At 37.3% G+C, this 22,360-nt stretch overlaps 1 protein-coding gene across 9 annotated transcripts in view; it reads left to right on the top strand.

Annotated features, from left to right (window-relative positions):
• The window catches only part of AKT3 (AKT serine/threonine kinase 3), a 397,034-nt gene that overhangs the window by 229,609 nt on the left and 145,065 nt on the right, over nucleotides 1-22,360 (top strand). For all 9 annotated transcript variants that reach the window (XM_059996875.1, XM_059996910.1, XM_069540071.1 and 6 more), the window contains one exon: nucleotides 9,310-9,441. In XM_059996875.1, coding sequence (XP_059852858.1) covers nucleotides 9,310-9,441 — 132 coding nt within the window. The remainder of the gene's footprint in view (nucleotides 1-9,309; nucleotides 9,442-22,360) is intronic.

Genomic DNA, 22,360 nt, shown 5'->3' with positions numbered 1-22,360 from the left:
TTTAGTTTTTTAAGGAACTGCCATACCGTTCTCCACAGTGGCCATATCAATTTACATTCCCACCAACAATGCAAGAGTGTTCCTTTTTCTCCACACCCTCTCCAGCATTTATTGTTTGTAGATTTTTTGATGATGGCCATTCTGAACTGGTGTGAGGTGATACCTCATTGTGATGTTGATTTGTATTTCTTTAATAATTAGTGCTGTTGAGCATCTTTTCATGTGCCTCTTGGCCATCTGTGTGTCCTCTTTGGTGAAATGTCTATTGAGCTGCATGAGCTGTTTGTATATTTTGGAAATTAATCCCTTGTCTCTTGCTTCTTTTGCAAATATTTTCTCACAATCTGAGGGTTGTCTTTTTGTCTTGTTTATTGTTTCCTTTGCTGTGCAAAGGCTTTTATGTTTAATTAGGTCACATTTGCTTATTTTTGTTTTTATTTTCATTACTCTAGGAGATGGGTCATAAAAGATGTTGCTGTGATTTATGTCAGAAAGTGTTCTGCCTATGTTTTCCTCCAAAAATTTTATAGTGTCCAGTCTTACATTTAGGTCTTTAATCCATTTTGAGTTTATTTTTGTGCATGGTGTTAGGCAGTGTTCTGATTTCATTCTTTCATATGTAGTTGTCCACTTTTCCCAGCACCACTTATTGAAGAGGATTTTTTTCTCCATCTTATATTCTTGCCTCCTTTGTCATAGATTAGGTGACCATATGTGCGTGGGTTTATCTCTGGGCTTTCAATCCTGTTCTGTTGATCTATATTTCTGTTTTTGTGCTAGTACCACACTGTCTTGTTTACTGTGGCTTTGTAGTATAGTCTGAAGTCAGGGAGCCTGATTCCTTCAGCTCTGTGTTTCTTTCTCAAGATTGCTTTGGCTATTCAGGGTCTTTTGTGTTTCCATACAAATTGTGAAATATTTTGTTCTAATTCTGTGAAAAATGCCCTTGGTATTTTGATGGAGATTGCACTGAACCTGTAGATTACTTTTGGTAGTATAGTCCTTTTCATAATATTGATTCTTCCAATCGAGCAGCATGGTTTATCTCTCCATTTGTTTTTGCCATCTTTGATTTCTTTCATAAGTGTTTTATAGTTTTTGGAGTACAGGTCTTTTGCCACCTTAGGTATTTTATTCTTTTTGTTGCAGTGGTAAATGTGATTGTTTCCTTAATTTGTTTTTCTGATCTTTTGTTCATAGTGCATACGAATACAAGAGATTTCTGTGCATTACTTTTGTATGCTGCAACTTTACCCAATTCACTGATTAGCTCTGCTGTTTTTCTGGTGGCATCTTTAGGATTTTCTATGTAAAGGATTGTGTCATCTGCAAACAGTGACAGTTTTACTTCTTTTCCAATTTGTATTCCTTTTATTTCTTTTTCTTCCGATTGCTGTGTCTAGGACTTTGAATACTATGTTGAATAATAGTGGTGAGAGTGGACAACCTTGTTTTGTTCGTGACCTTAGAGGATATGCTTTCAGTTTTTCACCATTGAGAATGATGTTTGCTGTGTATTTGTTATATATGGCCTTTATTATGTTAAGGTAGGTTCCTTGTATGCTCACTTTCTGGAGAATTTTTATCATAAATGGGTGTTGAAATTTCTCAAAAGCTTGTTCTGCATCTATTGATGATTATATGGTTTTTCTTTAATTTTTTAATATGGTGTATCACATTGATTGATTTGCATATATTGAAGAATTGTTGCATCCCTGGGATAAAACCCTCTTGATCATGTTGCATGACCTTTTAGTGTGTTGTTGGATTGTTTGCTAGTGTTTTGTTGAGGATTTTTGCTTCTATGTTCATCAGTGTTACTGGTCCATAATTTTCTTTTTTTGTGATATCTTTTTCTGGTTTTGGTATCAGGGTGATGGTGGATTTGTTAAACGAGTTTGGGAGTGTTCCTTCCTCTGCAATTTTTTGGAATAGTTTCAGAAGCATAGTTGTTAGCTCTTCTTTCAGTGTTTCATGGAATTCACCTATGAAACCATTTGGTCCTGCAGTTTTGTTTGTTGGAAGATTTTTAATCACAGTTTCAATGTCATTGCTTGTGATTGGTCTGTTTATATTTTCTATTTCTTCCTGGTTCAGTCTTGGAATGTTGTACCTTTCCAATAATGAGTCCATTTTTTCCAGGTTGTCCATTTTATTTGCATAGAGTTGCTTGTAGCAGTCTCTTATGATCCTTTGTATATTTCTACAGTGTCAGTTGTAATTTCTTCTTTTTCATTTCTAATTTTATAGATTTGAGTCCTCTCACTTTTTTCTTGATGAGTCTGGCTAAAGCTTTATCAATTTTTTTTTAATCTTCTCAAAGAACCAACTTTTGTTTTTATTGATCTTTGCTATCGTTTTCTTCATTTCTATTTCATTGTTTTCTGCTTTGATCTGTATGATTTCTTTCCTTCTACTGACTTTGGGCTTTCCTTGTTCTTCTTTCTCTAGTTGCTTTAGGTGTAAGATTAGATTATTTATTTGAGATTTTTTTGTTTCTTGAGGTGAGTTTGAATTGCTATAAGCTTCCTTCTTAGATCTGCTTTTTCTGAGTTCTGTAGGTTTTGTGTCATCATGTTTTCATTGTCCTTTGTCTCTATGTATTTTTTTTTTATTTCCTCTTTGATTTCTTCAGTGATCTCTTGGTTTTTTAGCTTTGCAGTGCTTTGCCTCCATGTGTTTGTGTTTTTTAGTTTTTTCCTCTACTTGATATCTAATCTCATATCATTGTGGTTGGAAAAGATGTCTGACACGATTTCAATTGGTAAACATTTTCTAGTGCTTGATTTCTTACCCAAGGTGTGATCTATCCTGGAGAATCTTCCGTGTGCACTTGAGAAGAAAGTGTATTCTGCTTCTTTTGGGTGGAATGTACTATAAATATCAATTAAGTCTATCTGGTCTATGGTGAGATTTAAAGTTTGTTTTTCCTTATTTATTTTGTTGCTGGATGATGTGTCCTTTGGTGTTAGTGGGGTGTTAAAGTCTCTCAGTATAATTGTGTTACTGTCTTTTTCTCCTTTTTTGGCTGTTAGCATTTGCCTTATATATTGAGTTGCTCCCATGTTGAGTGCATAAATATTTATACTTTTTATGTTTTCTTCTTAGATTGATCCTTTGATTGCTATGTAGTGTCCTACCTTATGTCTTGTAACAATCTTTATTTTAAAGTCTATTTTATCAGATATGAGTATTGCTTCTCCAGCTTTCTTTTGATTTCCTTTTGCATGGAATATCTTTTTCCATCTCCTCACTTTCAGTCTGTATGTGTCCTTTGGTCTGAAGAGGGTCTCTTGTAGACAGCATATATGGGTCCTGTTTTTGTATCCATTCAGCCAGCCTGTGTCTTTTGCTTGGAGCATTTAATCCGTTTACATTCAAGGCAATTATCGATATGTATGTTCCTGTTACCATTTTCTTAATTGTTCGGGGTTTGTTTTAGTGGGTATTTTTCTTCTTTTGCATTTCCTGCCTAGAGAAGTTCCTTTAGCATTTGTCGTAAAGCTGGTTTGGTGGTGCTGAATTATCTCAGCTTTTGCTTGTCTGTAAACCTTTTGATTTCTCCATCGAATCTGAATGAGATCCTTGCTGGGTAGAGTAATCTTTCTTGTAGGTTCTTCCCTTTCATCACTTTAAATATATCCTGCCACTCCCTTCTGACTTGCAGTTTCTGCTGAAAAATCAGCTGATAACCTTATAGGGATTCCCTTCTATGTTATTTGTTGCTTTTTCCTTACTGTTTTTAATACTTTTTCTTTGAATTTAGTTGTTGTTAGTTTGATTAATATGTGTCTTGCCATGTTTCTCCTAGGATTTATCTAGTATGGGACTCTCTGCACTTCCTGGTCTTGATTGACTAATTCCTTTCCCATGTTAGGGAAGTTTTCGACTCTAATTTCTTCAGATATTTTCTCAGAACGTTTCTCTTTCCGTTCTTCTTCTGGGACCCCTACAATTCGAATGTTGGTTAATTTAATGTTGTCCCAGATGTCTCTGAGACTGTCCTCAGTTCTTTTCAGCCTCTTTTCTTTATTCTGCTCCTCAGAAGTTATTTCCACCATTCTGTCTGCCCGCTCATTTATCCCTTCTTCTGCGTCAGTTATTCTGCTATTGATTCCTTTTAGTGTATTTTTCATTTCAGTTATTGTGTTGTTCACTGTTTGTTTTTTAGTTGTACCTGGTATTTGTTAACCATATCTTGTATTTCCTTGATCCGTGCCTCCATTGTATTGTTGATATTTTGGATCATCTTTATTATCATTACTCTGAATTCTTTTTCATATTGCTTGCCTATTTTCTCTTCAGTTATTTGGTCTTGTAGGTTTTTACCTTTTCCTTCGTCTGTAACATATTTTTTTGTCGTCTTATTTTTTTTGTTGGGTGGTGCTGTGTTCTTGTCTTACTGGCTTTTTGGCCCAAGGCACCCAGCACTGGAGTTTACAGGCATTTGTTTAGAGCCGGGTCTTGGTGTTGAGATGAGGATTACCGGGAGACCTCAGTCTGATTAATATTTCCTGTGGTCTGAGGTTCTCTGTTAGTCTGGTGGTTTGGGCTTGGCGCACACTCCACAGGAGCTCAGGCCCGATCCCTGGCCTGCGAACTAAAATCCCTCAAACCACCCGGTGTGGCAAAAGAGAAGAAGAAAATAAAAGGACCAAATAGAGTGACTGATGTAGAGAACAAACGTTATGGACACCGGGGGAAAGCAGCTGGTGGGGGTTGGTGGTGGTGGGATGAATTGGAAGATTGGGATTGGCATATATACACTAATATGTATAAAATAGATAACTAATAAGAACCTGTTGTAGAAAAAAAATAAATAAAATTCAAAAAAAGGAGCAGTACAAAAACAAACAATAAAAAATAAAATAAAATTAGAAAAAAAATATATTAGGAAAAAAAAATATAAGTGAAACAACTAAAACAAGGTAAAACAGAACCACAACAGAAAAAATAAGTGGGCGGGAGAAATGCAAAATGAGCAGAACAATAACAATGTATAAAGAATAAAATAAAATTAGAAAAATTTCAAAATTTATTTGAAAAAATAAAAATGAAACAACAAAATAAAATGGAACCACAACCTTAAAAAGAAAAAAAAATGCTGGAAAAGGCCTTGGCTGTGGGGGTGGGGCAGGGCTTAGTTGAGAGCGAGGTTTAGGCAGGGGGCGGGACCTAGGCTCAGGACCCATGCAACCTGAATATTCAGCACTGCTGGAGAGGGCCTCGGAGTGCAGAGTTCAGAGGTAAGGCACTTGGTGGAGGTGCGGGGGCAAGGTTTAGGCCCAACTTGGTCGGAGGGGGTCTTGGAGTGTGAAGTGCAGAGGTAAGGTTCTGGGTGGGGGCGGGGCTTATACTTAGCATGGCTGGAGGGAACCACAGAGATCAGATGATTAGGACCTCAGCAGGCTTTCTGGGGCCCAAGTGGGCAGGGGAAACACTGGCTGCATTCCCTTCCAATCCTTTGTTCTCCCGATAGTCTTTCGCCATCCTTGTTGATCCCCTCACTGTGGGTGGGCTTCCTAAGAGTGGGAACCCCTTCCCTCCCCCAGCCGCCCCTCCAAGGCTCCAGTTCCATCCTGCCTCCACTTCTCCTCCCTCCTCCCTCCCCCCCACGTCTTACTCTGTTGCTGTGGTGTTCCTCCTGTCCCCTTAGGTTTCCGTGGTCCCCCACATGGTAGGTGCCCTAGTTGTGAGGATATGCGAACTCCATGTGCTTGTAGTCTGCCATCTTTATGATCCTTTGAATGTGTTGTTGAATTTGATTTGCTAATATTTTGTTGAATATTTTTGTGTGTATGTTCATCAGTGATATTGGCCTGTAATTTTCTTTTTTTGTGTTATCTTTGTCTGCTTTTGGTATCAGGGTGATGGTGGTGTTGTTGAGCAAGTTTGGGAGTATTCTTTTCTCTTCAATTGTTTGGAATAGTTTCAGAAGGATAAATGTTAACTCTTCTCTAAATATTTGATAGAATTCACCTGTGAAGCCATCTGGTCCTGGACCTTTGTTTGTTGGAAGTTTTTTAATCACAGTTTCAATTTCAGTACTTGTGATTAGTCTGTTCATGTTTTCTATTTCTTTCTGTTTCAGTCTTAGGAGATTGTACCTTTCTAAGGATTTGTCTGTTGCTTCTAGGTTATCCATTTTATTGGCATAGAGTTGCTTGTAGTAGTCTCTTATGATCCTTTGTATTTCTGTGGTGTCATTTGTAACTTCTCCTTTTTCATTTCTAATTTTATTGATTTGAGTCCTCTCCCTCTTTTCCTTATGAGTCTGGCTAAAGGTTTATCAATTTTATTAGTCTTCTCAAAGAACCAGCTTTTAGTTTCATTGATCTTTGCTTTTGTTTCCTTTGTCTCTATTTCATTTATTTCTGCCCTGATCTTTATGATTTCTTTCCTTCTACTAACTTTAGGTTTTGTTTGTTCTTTTTTGTTGAGTTGTGTTAAGTGGAAAGGTAGATTGTTTACTTGAGATTTCTCTTGTTTCCTGAGTTAAGATTGTATCGCTATAAAATTCCCTCTTAGAACTGCTTTTGCTGCACCCCATAGGTTTTGGATCATCATTCTTTCATTATCGTTTGTCTCTAGATATGTTTTTATTTCCTCTTTGATTTCTTCAGTGGTCCATTGGTTATTTAGTAACGTATTGTTTGGCCTCCATGTGTTTGTTGTTTTTACAGTTTTTCTCCTGTAATTGATATCTAATCCCGTAGTGTTGTGGTCGCAAAAGATGCTTGATATGATTTCAGTTTTCTTAAATTTACAGAGATCCACTGAAGTCAGGTCCCAGGATTGCAGTAATCATGTATCTGGACCCACTGTTGGTGCTATGGTGCATTTTCCATCCTTAGCCTGGCCCAACCTAGATGTGTATGTGCCAGCAGAATCTACAGCTGCTAAAGCTAAGCCTGTGTTTTCTGTGGGAGCACTGCTTGTTTGTTCAGATGTTCTGTAGGCTCTGAGTGTACAAGGCTAGTCTTGGAGATGTCATTTCACAGTTTGCACAGCTACAAGGAGAGATTTCAGCTTTTCTTCCTTAGTTGATGTCCCCTGGGGCTTAGCTGTGGTTACAACCCCACCTCTGTGTGTGGGTCTGCTTGTGAGGCTGCCCTGGAGCATATGAGTTTGCCCTGGCGAGGAGGGGGCTCAGAGGCTGTGTAGCAGCCAGGGTCACGGGACCCCTGGTGGCAACGGGTGCATGGGGAAACTGGTGGCCACGGGCATGAAATAGTTGGCCCCAGTGGTGGCCCTTCGTAGTGCTCGACCATGGGTGCAAGAGAGCCTTCCCTGGCATTGATGAGGCATGTAGGGAAGCCAGAGGCCGTGAGAGAGCTGGCCCCCTTGGGGGCCCTTCTTAGTGCCCAGGGAGGCAAGGGCCAGTGCATGGGGAGAAAGGCTGCAATGGCAGCTCCTCCCCTTCTGTGTCACTTAACAATGGCCCTTCCCTGCTATGGCAGTCTGAGTTTCCTCCACAAGCATTCCCAGTTGTGGATTTCCTCACTCCCGTCTCCTCATGCTGTCTCCTCACAGCCAACAGCAATCCTCTCACTGGATTTGCTCCCCAAATCCCATATTCCAGCACCCAGCCCCTTTCCACACTGGGACACACGTCTCAGGCTGGGGCACACAGGGCTGTGACACAGACCATCTGTGTAGGTCTCACTCTGTCCTGCCTGCCACAGACCGGGTGCTGCACTCTCTTCCAATAGTCCCCGAAACTCCTCTTCTGTGCCAACTGATCTCCCTGCCGGTGAGGGGCTTCCCAAGATGTGGCAACCTCTTCTCTTCTTTTTTGCTTCTTCTTTCTTTCATCCTCCCCAGTTACATGGGGATTTCTTGTCCTTTTAGGTGACCGAGGTCCTCTGCTAACTTTCAGCCTGAGCTCTGTGAGACTTGTTCCATTTGTAGATGTATTCTTGATGCATTTGTAGGGAGAGATGAACTCCACGTCCTCCTACTCCTCCGCCATCGTGACCTCGTCTCCTTTTATTTCTTCTTAAAATTTAATTGATTTATTTTTTCTTTTCTTTCTTTTTTTTTTTTTTTTTTGGCCGCATTGTGCCATGCACACAGCATGTAGGAATCCACTTCCTTGACCAGGGATCAAACCCGTACCCCCTGCAATGGAAGCATGCATTCTTAACCACTGGACCACTGGGGAAGTCCCTAATTGATTTCTGCCCTGATCTTTATTATTTTTTTCTTCTAATTCTTTTGGGTTTAATTTGCTGTTTTTCTAGTTTCTTAAGGTAGAAGCTGAGGTCATCGGTTTGAGACATTTCTGACATTTACTTCAAATGGGTGGTAAAGAGGAAAGAAATACTTCTAAAAAGGCACAAAAATCTTCAATAACTTCTGATTGTTGGTAGGATAAAACCCCAGATCCTTAAATTGTTATTTTTAAATCCCTCTAAACTGAATTTAAATTTAAGATGATAAACTGAGCATACCTCCTCTTTCATCTAAAAGCCTATTAAAATAATAGCAGAGGAATTTTTAAAAGGGACAAGTCCACAAAAATGAAAAGCTGTATGAGGGAAGGACACTAGTGGAGAAACATTATCAAAATTTTGGAAGTTTGTGGATAAATAGAGTAGGAAAAGCATTCATAGAGGGGGCTATGGGGAGCAATAGTAATTCTGCTTGGCAAAATCCTGGTAATCACCTACTACTTAGAAATGGGAATGAGAAATGAAACTGAAAACAGGCAGATTAAAGACATTCTCAGAGTTCCATGACTCCTTCTGCATTGGACCAGTTGCTTTCTCAGAAGATATATTGCTGTTGTTCTTCTGTTTCTTTGCACTGGGCTCCAGAATTGTTTTCAACATTTCTTATACATGTATCTTTCTCTTTCTTGGAGTCCATCCTTATTTTGATATAGTACATTCTCAAACACTCCCTTCAATCCTTTTCTCTTAGATATATTTGGAAATGTTTGTGGAGGACATTTTTGATTGTCACATTGTCTGGGAGTAGTGGCACTACTAAATCCTTAGAAACTTGAGTTCTTGGAAGTGAGTGAAAATGATTTTATTTTCCCTTTGCCCTTACTAATAATTTGAGTAGTTGTGAGATTCTACGTTTAAAATTATTGTCTCCACTATCTGAGAATTGCTTAAATTATTTCCAGCATCCATGATTGGTGATGAGAAAGCCAATGCCATTCTGATTCTTCATCATTTAAGTGTGCTTAGAAGTTGGTAAAATTTGATTTTGAGTAGATAATGCAAATATATACATATAAGTTTACAAATAAATTGCATCAAATGTTTCATATTATGTATTTTCATTTGTATTTTTCAGACAATGAATGATTTTGACTATTTGAAACTACTAGGTAAAGGCACTTTTGGGAAAGTTATTTTGGTTCGAGAGAAAGCAAGTGGAAAATACTATGCTATGAAGATTCTGAAGAAAGAAGTTATTATTGCCAAGGTAACTGGTTACTAGAGTTGATTATTAAATTTTTGTTTATGGTGTCCACAAGTGTGTGTGTTCACGCATGCACATGACTAAAGTTTAGAAATTCCATTAAATAACCAAAATGTTGATTGTAGGCTACAGCTACAATAATATCTGTATATTGATATTTATTTACAGTATTGAAACTTTCAAAGTTTGTAATATCCTCTATTAGAATCTATTGTATTCCTTTGAGAGCGAAATATTTATTCTATGTTTGTGTGTTTGGGATAATGTTTTCACTGTATATTTGTGACCTATATCACTAATTACAGTAGTGATACTTTTTGATATTTCCCCCCAATATTCTGAGTTTTTTATTATTAAATAAAATGGTGAATAGAATATTAGCATAGATTTTATGTAATCATTGAATGGAAAAGCATTATTAATAACTTTAAAATACTACAATAATAAAGCTAAAATGATCACTACAATACTTCTACTTAAAATCCATCACCACACGTAGTTACAAGCTTTATTTTTTTGTGGTCAGACCTTTTAAGCTTTATTCTTCTAGCAAGTTTCAAATATACATTATGGTATTATTAACTCTATTTATCATTCTGTACATTAAGTCCCCACGAATTCTTTATTTTATAACTATAATTTGTATTTTAAAATATATATATTTATTTATTAAATTGAAGAATTAAAATATTATAAATTATGGTTGATTTACAATAGTGTGTTAGTTTCAAGTGTACAGCATAATGACTCAGTTATTTTTTCTGATTATATTCCATTATAGGTTATTACAAGATACTGAATATAATTCTGAGATATAGAGTAAAACCTTGTTGCTTATCTATTTTATGTATAGTAGTTTGAATCTGTTAATCCCATACTTCTAATTAGTCCCTCCCCTGTGGTAACCATAAGTTTGTCTTCTATGTCTGTGAGTCTGTTTCTGTTTTGTATATAGATTCATTTTTTTTTTAGATTCCACATAAAAGTGATATCATATAGTATTTGTCTGACTTACTTAACTAAGTATAATAATCTCTAGGTCTGTTCATGTTGCTGTAAATGGCATTATGTCATTCTGTTTTATGGCTGAGTAATATTCCATTGTGTGTGTGTGTGTGTGTGTGTGTGTGTATATATATATATATATATATATATATATATATATATATATACACACACACACACACATATACATACATACATATGTGTGTGTGTGTGTGTGTGTGTGTGTGTTTGTGTGTGTGTATGCCACATCTTCTTAAGCCAACCGTCTCCTGATTGGCACTTGGGTCATTTCCATGTCTTGCCTATTGTAAATAGCACTGCTGTGAACATTGAGGTTCATGTATCTTTTTGAATTAGAGTTTTTGTCTTTTCTGGATATATGCCCAGGAGTGGGATTGCTGGATCATATGGTAGCTCTGTTTTTAGTTTTTTAAAGCATCTCCATACTGTTTTCCATAGTGGCAGCACCAATTTACATACCCACCAACAATGTAGGAGGGTTCCCTTTTTCCATACCCTCTCCAACATGTATTATTTGTGGACTTCATGATGATAGTCATTCTGACAGGTGTGAGGTGATACTTCATTGTGGTTTTGATTTCTCTAATAATTAGTTATGTTGTGCATCTTCTTTGGAGAAATGTCTACTTAGGTCTTCTGCCCATTTTTTAATTGGATTTTTTTTTTTAATATTGAGTTCCATGACCTTGTATATTTTAGATATTAACTCCTTGTTGGTAGCATCATTTGCAGATATTTTTCTCCCATTCGATAGGTTGTCTTTTGGTTTTGTTGATGGTTTCCTTTGATGTGCAAAAGCTTTTAAGTTTAATTAGGTCCCATTTTTTATTTTTGCTTTTATTTCTTTTGTTTTTGAATATTGACCTAAGAAAATATTGCTTCAATTTATGTCCTAGAATGTTTTGCCTATGTTCTCTTCTAGGATTTTTATGGTGTCTTGTCTTATATTTAGGTGTTTAAAACATTTTGAGTTTATTCTTGTATATGGTGTGAGGGAGTGTTCTAATTTCACTGATTTACACACAGCTATCCAGCTTTCCCATCACTACTTGTTGAAGAAACTGTCTTTTCTCCATCTTATATACTTGCCTCCTCTGTCAAAGATTGACTGTAGGTGCATGGGTTTATTTATGGACTCTCTATTTTGTACCATTGAGCTATATATTTGTTTTTGTTCCAGTACCATGCTGTTTTAATTACTGTAGCTCTGTAATGTAGTCTAATGTCAGGGAGCATGTTATTTCCAGCTCTGTTCTTCTGTCTCAAGATTGCTTTTGCAATTTAGGGTCTTTTGTTGTTCCATATAAATTTTAGGAATATTTGTTCTAGCTCTGTGACTAATGTCATAGGTATTTGGATAGGAATTGCATTAAATCTATAGATTTAATGGGTAGTATGGCCATTTTAATTATATTAATTCTTCCAATCCATGGGCATTCCATTTCATCGTTGAATGATCTTCAGTTTCCTTTATCAGTGTTTTATAGTTTTCAATGTATAGATCTTCATCTCCTTGGTTAAGTTTCTTCCTAGGTATTTTTTTTTATTTTTTTACACCATTTCAAATGGGATTGTTTTTTTTTACTTCTTCTTGTTGATATATCATTATTAGTGTAAAGAAACCAATTTGTGTACAGTGGTCTTTTATCCTGCTATCTTGCTGAATTCATTTATTAGTTCTAATAGTTTTTATGTGGCAATTTTAGGGTTCTCTATATTGAGTATCATGTCATCTGCAATTAATGACAGTTTTATCTCTTTCCTTCCAATTTGGATACCTTTTATTTCTTTTCTTATCTGATTGCTGTGGCTAAGACTGTCAATGCTATGTTAAATAGAAATGGTAAGAGTGGGAATCCTTGTCTTGTTCCTGAATTTAGCGGGAAGCCTTTCAGTTTTTAACTGTTCATTTTGTGTTGGCTGTTGTTTTGCTGTAAATGGCCTTTAATATGTTGAAATATGTTCCCTCTCCCTCTATACCTACTTTGGTGAACATTTTTATCATAAATGAATGTTGTCAAATACTTTTTCTGCATCTATTGAGATGATCATCTGGTTTTTGCCTTTCCTTTTTTTTAATGTGGTATATCACATTGACTGATTTGTGTATGTTGAACCATCCTTCTGGCCCTGGAATGAATCCAAGTTGATCATGGTGCATGGTCCTTTTTATGTCATGTTGGATTCAGTTTGCTAATATTTTGTTGAGGATTTTTGCATCTAAATTTATCAAAGATATTGGCTTATAATTTTCTTTTTTTTGTAATGCCTTTGTCTGGTTTTGGTATCTGGGTGATGGTAGCCTCATAAAATAAATTTGGAAGGGTTCCCTCCTCTTTCATTTTTTCAGAATAGTTTGAGAAGGATTGTTATGAGTTCTTCTTTGTTTGTTTGTTAGAATCCCCAGTGAAGCAGTTTGGTCCTGGATTTTTGTTTGACAGAATTTTAAAATTACACATTCTCTTTCACATCTAGTGATTGGTGTGTTCAAATGATCTGTTTCTTCTTGACTTAGTTTTGGCAGACTGTATATTTTTAGAGATGTACATTTCTTCTAGGTTGTCCAGTGTTTTGGCATACAGCTCTTCATAGTATTCTCTATGATTTTTTGTATCTCTGTGGTATTGGTTGTTGTTACATCTCTTTCATTTCTTATTTTCTTTATTTGGGTCCTCTCTCTTTTCTTCTTGGTGTGCTTGGCTAGAGGTTTTTCGATTTTATCTTTTCAAAATAAACAGCTCTTGGTTTTATTGATCTTTTCTGGGTTTTTTTTTAATCTATTTTATTTATTCAATCTCTGATCTTATAATTTCTTGTCTTCTGCTGACTTTGGGTTTTGTTTGTTCTTCTTTTTCTAATTCTTTTAGGTGGTAGGTTAGGTTGTTTATTTGAGATTTTACTTGTTTCTTGAGGAAGGCCTGTATCCCTATGTACTTTTCTCTTAACACTGTTTTGCTGTATCCCATAGATTTTGTAAGGTTGTGTTATCACTTTCGTTTGCCTCGAAGTATTTTCTGATTCCTTTTTTGATTTCATCGTTGACTCATTGATTTTTAAGTAGCATGTTGTTTAGTCTCCCCATGTTTGTTCTTTTCACATTTTTCTTTCTGTGGTTGATTTCTGTTTTCATTCAGAATTTTGTACCTTTTGACCTCCATCACCCATTTTACGCACCTACTGCTTCTCGCTGTTCTCTGTGAGTTCACGCCTTTCTTTCTCTCCTTTCTTTCCCTTCCTTCCTTCCTTTCTTTCTTTTTCTTTCTTTCTTTCTTTCTTTCTTTCTTTCTTTCTTTCTTTCTTTCTTTCTTTCTTTCTTTCTTTCTTTCTTTCTCTTTCTTTCTTTCTTTCTTTCTTTCTTTCTTTCTTTCTTTCTTTCTTTCTTTCTTTCTTTCTTTCTTTCTTTCTTTCTTTCTCTGTCTTCCTCCCTCCCTCCCTTTCTCTCTCTCTCTCTCTTCCTCTGTTTCTTTCTCCCTTCCTTCCTCCCTCCACATATAAGTGGAATCAAACAGTATTTGTCTTTCACTGACTTATTTCACTTAGCAAAATGCCCTCAAGTCCCTTCCATATTATTGCAAGTGGCAAGATTTACTTCTTTTTGTGGCTGAATAATATTCCACTGTGTGTATCACATTTTCTTCTTCCATTCATCCATTGATGGATACATGGATTTATAAATTGTTTCCATGTCTTGGCTATTGTATATAATGCTGCAACGTACAGGGAAGTGCAGCTTTCTTTTCACAATAGTGATTTTGTTTCCTTTGGACAAATACCCAGAAGTTTATTTGCTGGATCAGATTGTAGTTTTAATTTTTTTGACAAACTTCCATACTGTTTTATATAGTGGCTACATCAGTTTACATTCTCACCTGCTGTGTACAGGGGTTTCTTTTCTCCACACCCTCGCCAACATTTATTTCTTGCCATTCTAACAGGTGTGAGGTGATAGCTCTATGTGGTTTGGATTTGCATTTCTCTGATGGTTAGTGATGTTCAGCACCTTTTCATGTACCTGTTGGCCATCTGTATGTTTTCTGTGGAAAATTGTTTATTCAGATCCTCTGACCATTTTTCAATCAGATTGTTTGGTTTTTTGCTATTAAGTTATATGCGTTCTTAATATTTTGGATATTAAACCCTTACCAGATATATGACTTGCAAATATTTTCTCTCATTTAGTAGGTTTTATTTTCATTTTGTTGATGGTTTCCTTTGCTATGCATAAGCCATTTATTGATTTTTCTTTATGATATCAAATTTAAAAAATTAATTGACACAACTGGTGTCAAGAAGCTTACCACCTATATTTTTTCTAGTAATTTCACGTTTTAGGTCTTACATTCAAGTTTTTAATCCATTTGGGGTTGATTTTTGTGTATGGTGTAAGAAGGTGGTCCAGTTTCATTCTTTTGCTTGTGGCTTCTTAGTTTTCCTAGCACCATTTATTGAAGAGAGTGTCCTTTCCCCATCATGTGTTCTTGGTTCCTTAGTTGTAAGTTAATTGACCGTATATGCATGGGTTTATTTTTGGGCACTCTGTTCTGTTCCATTGATATTTGTGTTTGTCTTTATGCCAATACAATGTCATTTTGACAAGTATAGTATTGCAATATAGTTTGAAATCAGGGAGCATGATGTCTCTAGCTTTGTTCTTTCTCAAGATTGCTTTGGCTATTTGGGGTCTTTGTTGTTACATACACATTTTAGGTTTTTTTGTTCTATTTCTGTAAAAAATGTCATTGGAATTTTGATAGGGATTGCACTGAATTATCAAAGCCTTGTAGTTTTAGGTGTACAGGTCTCCTACCTCCTTGTTTAACTTTGTTCTTTAGTATTTTAATTTCTCTAATGCTGTTATAAATGGTATTTTTTATTAAAAACTTTTCTCTTTTTGAGACTTTGTTATTGGTGTATAGAAACCAATTAATTTTTGTATATTGATTTTGTATCCTGCAACTTTACTGCATTTGTTTATCAGTTCTACTACTCTTTAGGGTATTCTGTATATAAGATTATGCTTATGCAAATAGAGATGGTTTTACTTCTTCCTTTCTGATTTAGATTCCTTTTATTTTATTTATTTTTTTATTGTCTAATTGCTCTGGCTAGGACATCCAATACAATGCTAAATAAAAGTGGTAGGTTGGGCCTCCTATGTTGCTCCTGTTCTTAGAGGAAAAGCTTTCAGCTTTTTTCCACTGAGTGTGAGGTTAGCTGTGAATTTGTCATATATGGCCTTTATTATGCTGAGATATGTTCCACCTATAGCCACTTTGTTGAGAGATTTTATCAGAAATGGATGTTGAATTTTGTCAGATGCTTTTTCTTTATCTTTTGAAATGATCATATGATTTTTATCCTTCCTCTTGTTAATGGGGTGTATGACGTTGAATGATTTGCAGATGTTGAACCATCCTGGCATCTCTGGAATAAATCCCACTTGATTGTGGTGTATGATCCTTTTAATGTATTGTTGAATTCAGTTTTCTGATATCTTATTTAGGAGTTTTGCATCTATATTCATCAAAGATATTGGTCTGTAATTTTCTTTTTCTGTGGTGGTGTTGTGTGCTTTTTGGTATCCTGGTAACACTGGCCTAATAAAATGAGTTTAGAGTGTTTTGTCATCTTCTATATTCTTGAAGAGTTTCAGAAGAAGGACTGGTACTAATTTTTCTTTAAATGTTGATAGAATTTACCAGTGAGGCCATCTGATCCTGGGCTTTTATTTTTTGGGAGATTTGTGATTACTGATGCAAACGCCATGTTCATTATTCATCTGTTCAGACTTCCTATTACTTCATGATTCAGTCTTGGTAAGTTGTATGTTTCTAGGAATTTATCCATTTTTTCTGAGTTATCTAATTTGTTATCGTATAATTGTTCACTGACCCTTATGATCCTTTATATTTCTGTGGTATCAGTTTTGAATGTTCTCCCCTTTTGTTTATGATTTCATTTGAGTCATCTCTCCTCATTTCTTTTTTTTAAATTAATTTATTTTGTTTATTTATTTTTGGCTGCATTGGGTCTTAGTTGCTTCATGTGGGCTTTCTCTAGTTGCAGCAAGCGGGAGCTACTCTTCGTTGCGGTGTGCGGGCTTCTCATTGCGTTGGTTTCTTTTGTTGCAGAGCACGGGCTCTAGGCATGCAGGCATCAGTAGTTGTAACACGCGGGCTCAGTAGTTGTCGTGCATGGGCTTAGTTGCTCCGCAGCATGTGGGAACTTCCTGGACCAGGGCTTGAACCTGTGTTCCCTGCATTGTCAGGCGGATTCTTAACCACTGCGCCACCAGGAGAGCCCTCTCCTCTTTTCTTAATTTGTTTTGCTAAAGGTTTGTAAATTTTATCTTTTCAAAAAGCCAACTCTTAGTTTTGTTGATTTTTTTAAAAAGTGTCTTTCTAATCTTTGTTTCGTTCATTTCTGCTCTAATCTATATTATTTCCTTCCTTCTGTCAACTGTGGGCTTACTGTGTTCTTTTTCTAGATCCTTAAGGTGTAAAATTAGGTTCTTTATTTTAGATTTTTCTTTTTTCTTAATGTAGGCATTTATCACTACCAACTTTCCTATTAGAATTTCTTTTTCTGCATTCCATAAATTTTGGTGCACTGTGTTTCCATTTCTTTTGTCTCAAGAATTTTTTGATTTCCCTTTTGATTTCTTTTTTGACTCATTGGTTCTTCAGAAGTGTTTTGCTTATTTTCTATATAATTGTGAGCTTTCCAGCTTCACTCGTGTTATTTTTAGTTTCATACTACAGTGGTTGGAAACTATAGTTGGTATAATTTTAATCTTCTGAAATTTGTTATGACTTGTTTTGTGATCTAACATATACTCCATCCCAGAGAATGTTGTGTGTGTACTTGAGAAGAATATGTATTGTGAAGCCGTTGGATGGAATCTTTTGTATATATCTGTTAGGTCCAATTGCTCTAAAGTTTAGTTCAATCCGTTATTGTCTTGTTGATTTTCTATATGGATGATCTTTCCATTGTTGAAAGTGGGGTACTGAAGTCCTTTACTATTATTGCATTGCTGTCTATTTCAGCCTTTATATTTGGTGACAATTGTTTAATATATTTTGATGCTCTCATATTGGGTGTGTATATATTTACAATTGTTATGTCCTCTTGATGAATCGATCCCTTTATCGTTATATAATGACCTTCCTTTTCTTTTACAACTTTTGACTTAAAGTCGAAATTGAACTTAAAGTTCAATTCTTACAACTTTCGACTTAAAGTCTATTTGTCTGATAGAAGTATAGCTACTCCTTGTCTCTTTTGGTTTCCATTTACATGGAATATCCTCTTCCATCCCTTCCCTTTCATCATATGAGTTTCCTTAAAGCTTAAGTGAGTCTGTTTTAGGTAGCATGTAGTTGGGTTTTGTTTTTTTATCTACTCAGCAACTCTGTGTTTTTTAATTGGAGATGTTAAACCATTTATATTTTAAGGAATTACTGATGATGAAAGATTTACTATCACCATCTGGTTAATTGCTTTCTAATTATTTTATAGTTTCTTTTTTCTTTTCTTCCTCTCTTGCTTGCTTTTTTTGTGAATTGTTCATTTTATATAGTGGTATATTTGATTCTTTTTATCATTTGTGTATCAGAGTTCTTTGCTTTGTGATTACCCTGTTGTTCATAATACATTTTACAGTTATAGCAGTCTATTTTAAGTTGATAACATTTTAACTTCAATTGATTTTAAAAGTCCTACACATTTACTTCCCCCCCCAACATTTTATGTTATTGATGTCCCAATTTATATTTTTTATATTCTGTGTCCATTAACAAAATATTGTAGCTATAATTATTTTTGATGCTTTGTCTTTTAACCTGTATGCTAGAGATCAAAGTGACTTACACACTGCCACTGCAGTTTTAGAGTGTTTCAGATTTGTATAATTATCTTTACCAGTGAATTTTATATATGTTTTTATGTTACTGATTAATATCTTTTCATTTCAGCTTGAAGAACTCCCTTTAACATTTTATGTAAAGCTGTCTACTGATAAATTTCCTCAACATTTGTTTTTCTGGGGAAGTCTTTATCTTTCCTTCATTTTCAAAGGACAGGGTTGCTGGGTAAAGTGTTCTAAGTTGATAGTTCTTTTTTTCTTTGAGCACTTTGAATATATCATCTCACTGTCTCCTGGCCTGCAAGATTTCTGTTGAAAAATATGCTGATAGCTTTATTGGAGTTTCTTTGTATGTGATGAATACATTTTCTCTTGCGGCTTTCAAAATTCTCTCTTTGTCTTATATTTTTTGAGAGCTTGTTTGCAGTGTATCTTGTTAAAGATCTCTTTTGTTTGAATCTGTTTGGAGAGCTTTGGGCTTTGTGTACCTGGGTGTCCATATCTCTCTCCAGCTTAGAGAAGTTTTAAGCCCTTATTTCTTTAAATATATTTTGTGTTCCTTTGTCCCTTCCTTTTCTGGATTTCTATAATTTGAATATTGTCTCATTTTGTGGTATCCCATAAGTCACAGAGGCTTTCTTTACTCTTTCATTCTTAAATCTTTTTCTTTGACTGGAAAATGTCAAGGGATCTGTGTTCAAGTTCACACATTGTTTTTTTTGCCTTATTGAGCCTACTGTTGAATTTCTCTATTTCACTTTTCATTTCAATCTTTGTATTCTCCAGCTCTGGAATTTCTGATTGGTTCTTTTTTTTTTTTTATCATTTCTACTAGTTTGTCAAACTTCTTGTTTTGTTCATGTATTGTTCTTCTGAGTTCATTTAGCTGTCTCTCTGTGTTCACTTGAATCTTGCTAAGCTTCCTTAAACACTTTGAATTCTTTTTCATGTAACTCAAATCCATTTCTTTGGTGTCAGTTATTGGAAAATTCTTGTGTACCTTTGGTGATGTCATGTTTTCTTGCTTCTTCATGTTTCTAATGTCTTTGAGTTGATAATCATGCATTCAAGGGAGCAGTTGCCTTTTTCAGCTTTTTAAGACTAGCTTCACTGGGGAAAGATTATCACCTAAAGATGACTGTGAATATGCCAGCTGGGTAGGGTGCAGTGTCTCTGGTTCCAGGGAGGGCACACTAAAGTCCTTTCCATGCAGCTCTGTCAGCTGAGATCAACATCAGCATAGATTGTGACATCTTCTTTTAGAAGATGTGGATGGCAGTGGTGGCAAAAGCTGCAGGGATCCTACTATTCTTTTCTGCCTGTCAAAATTCTAGCCAAGGGAATCCCTCTTGATGGCAGGGCTGGTGTGCTGACACTTGGGGCATCAGTGGAGCTGGTATTCTGGCACCTGGTACGCACAGAGCTAACACAACACCTGAGTCGTGGGGTCACAGGTACACTTACAGTGGCAGTGGCACTGGTTTCTGAGGTGCAGGCACGTGAAGACTTCCCATGGAACTGGGGTCTGGGTTCCTGGGAATCACCACAGTGACTCAGGCCCTGGGGTAAAGGGGAATGCAGTAGCAGCAGGATTCCTGGAATGACAGGGTTCAGCAGTGGCTTGGGACCCAGAGCCAGAGTACAGTAGTGTACTTCTTATAGATGGTTGGTCAAATACCTGACTCTGGCCTCAGGGTTCAGTTTTATAGCAGCAGCATCTTGGCCTCAGCAATGGTAAGTCATAACCGTGGCCTAGGACCCATGGGGCAGTTGAACAGTAACAGATTGGCCCCAGTGATATTGGGTCATAGCAGCAACTTAGAACTCTGGGGGTGGTTGCAGAGCTCCAACAGCACAATCTACTGATGGACAGGTCAAAGCCCTGACTTTCAACCCGGGTGGCAGGGTATAGAGCAGATGTAGCACCACCTGCCCCAGTTATGGTGGGTCACAGCTCTGACTTGGAACCCCAAGGACGGTGTGCTGAGCAGCAGCATGTGGCCCTGTAACGGCAGGTCAAATGGTGACAGAAACCCAGGGACAGGGAACAGAGTTGCAGCAGCGCAGCCTGATGATGACAGATCAAAGCCACAATTTAGGACCCAGGGGTGGTTGCAGAACAGTGGCAACATTGCTTGGTAATGGCCCATTAAAGATGTGTGTCGGGACCCTAGGGGCAGGGTGCAGAGCAGCAGCAGGGTGGCTCCTTATGACAGGTCAAAGTCCTGTCTTAGGACCCAGGGGTAGGGTGCAGAGCAGTGGTATTGCAGCCCAAGTTATGACTGGTCAAAGCTACAACTTGGGACCCAGTGGCAGAGTACAGAGCAGTGGCACAGCCCCATTTACGGCAGGTCAAAGCTGCAACTGGATCCTGGGAGTGGAACACAAGCAGAGCAGCCATGGCCCTGGTTGTGGCATGGTAGAGCCCTAAGGTGGGACATGGAAGGCAGGAGACAGAGTAGTAGCCCTTGTATGGCAGGTCAAAGCCCTGGTTAGGACTCAGTGGTAGGGCTCAGAGCAGCAGCAGCTTGGCTTTGTGGATGGCTAGATTTTGTGGCATCCTGAGATCCAGGGAGCCAGACACAGCAGCAACTAGGGTCCCTGAGGCCAGGTGTCATCCGCAGCAACAGCTCCTGCCCCAGAGAGGAGCTGCAGTGGTGTGGACTTTCGGTAGCTCTGTTAGCTGAGTTCAGTCAGTGTTGGTGAAGAGTGTGGGAATCCTCAGTAGTGAAAGCTGCAAACAGCCATGGCAGTGAAGCTTGCTGGAGTTCTCTTGCTCTTATTTTCCCCATAGGGGGAAATCCCTCTGAGGCCATCTTTTCTGGTGCCTAACTGCTCTGGTCTAGGGGATGGGATGTCACAGGTAAAATGCTTCCTATGCTTTTCTGGCAGCCATCCTCGTTTTTAAAAACTCTACAGGGTTTATGCTGCTTCATTGCTTTCTTCTGATTTCATTGTAGTCCAGAGCTTTTCAAAAGCTGTTTTCATCAGTTTGTAGTTGCTTGTTGTTTTCGTAGGACAACCTAATATTGGGACCTCCTAGCCCTCCATCTTGTTGACGTCACTCCTAACAAGTTCTATTTCTGGTGCTAAATGTCAGTGATCCCTAAGACCACTCTCAGGCTTAATATTTCATTAGGAATCACGGATCCAGGAAAGCTGATATACTAGTGGTTATGGCTTATTGCAGATAACATACAGATTAAAATCAACAAAAGGAAAGTCATATGGGACAAAGTCCAGGAGAAACCTTTCAGGTGTCCTCTCCCAGCAAAGTCACATGGATGCACTTAATTCCCCCAGTAACAATGTGTGACAACATGTGCAAAGCGTTGTCAACCCAGGAAACTCACCCAAGCCTTGGTTTCCCGGATTTTTATTTTAAGTGAGTCATGTAGGCAAGCAGCACCTGTGTGGTTTCCCTAGCCACCCTGAGCAAAATCAGGCACACAGCATTCATCGTTCTTCCTGTTGTTTGCATGAACTGTCTAGTCAGACTGGTGTCATGTGGCCCAAGATCTCTAGCATGCAAAAATGCTCTTACCAGGTAGAATATTCCAAGGGATCAGAGCTTATTTCCCAGGAGCTGGCCAAGGGACCGTCCTGAGGATTGACTTTCCTTGTGAGTGTACAGGGTTTGAGCAATCCAGGCCTTCTGAATTCATTCTTTCCTACACATACACCTATTAAAATATCAAACCAGTGCTTTGACTTGACTGCTGACACTTCTCTTTCCTTGGCTTTTAAGTTATTAAGTGCTGGCCCCTAACCAGAAAGTCTTATCATCTGCCAGCTTCTTTGATCCATTCTTTCAGATTCTCATGAACCTCTGTATTATCTATTGTGCAAATGATTGTGGTTTACTGTAGAAAGCAGATAATGAATGTATTTGCTTTGATCTGCTGCATCTTCATCATCTGTCATTGTGCTATCGGAGGTATGATTTCATTGATTTGTGTTCTGGATTTGCTTCTTGCAGTCGTGAAGATTCTATCATTCTTTAGCATCATTCCTAGGGTTATCATTCAC

Source organism: Delphinus delphis, chromosome 1, assembly GCF_949987515.2.
Source record: "Delphinus delphis chromosome 1, mDelDel1.2, whole genome shotgun sequence".
Classification (NCBI taxonomy): Eukaryota; Metazoa; Chordata; class Mammalia; order Artiodactyla; family Delphinidae; genus Delphinus; species Delphinus delphis.
This window is presented reverse-complemented; position numbering and strand designations above follow the sequence as displayed.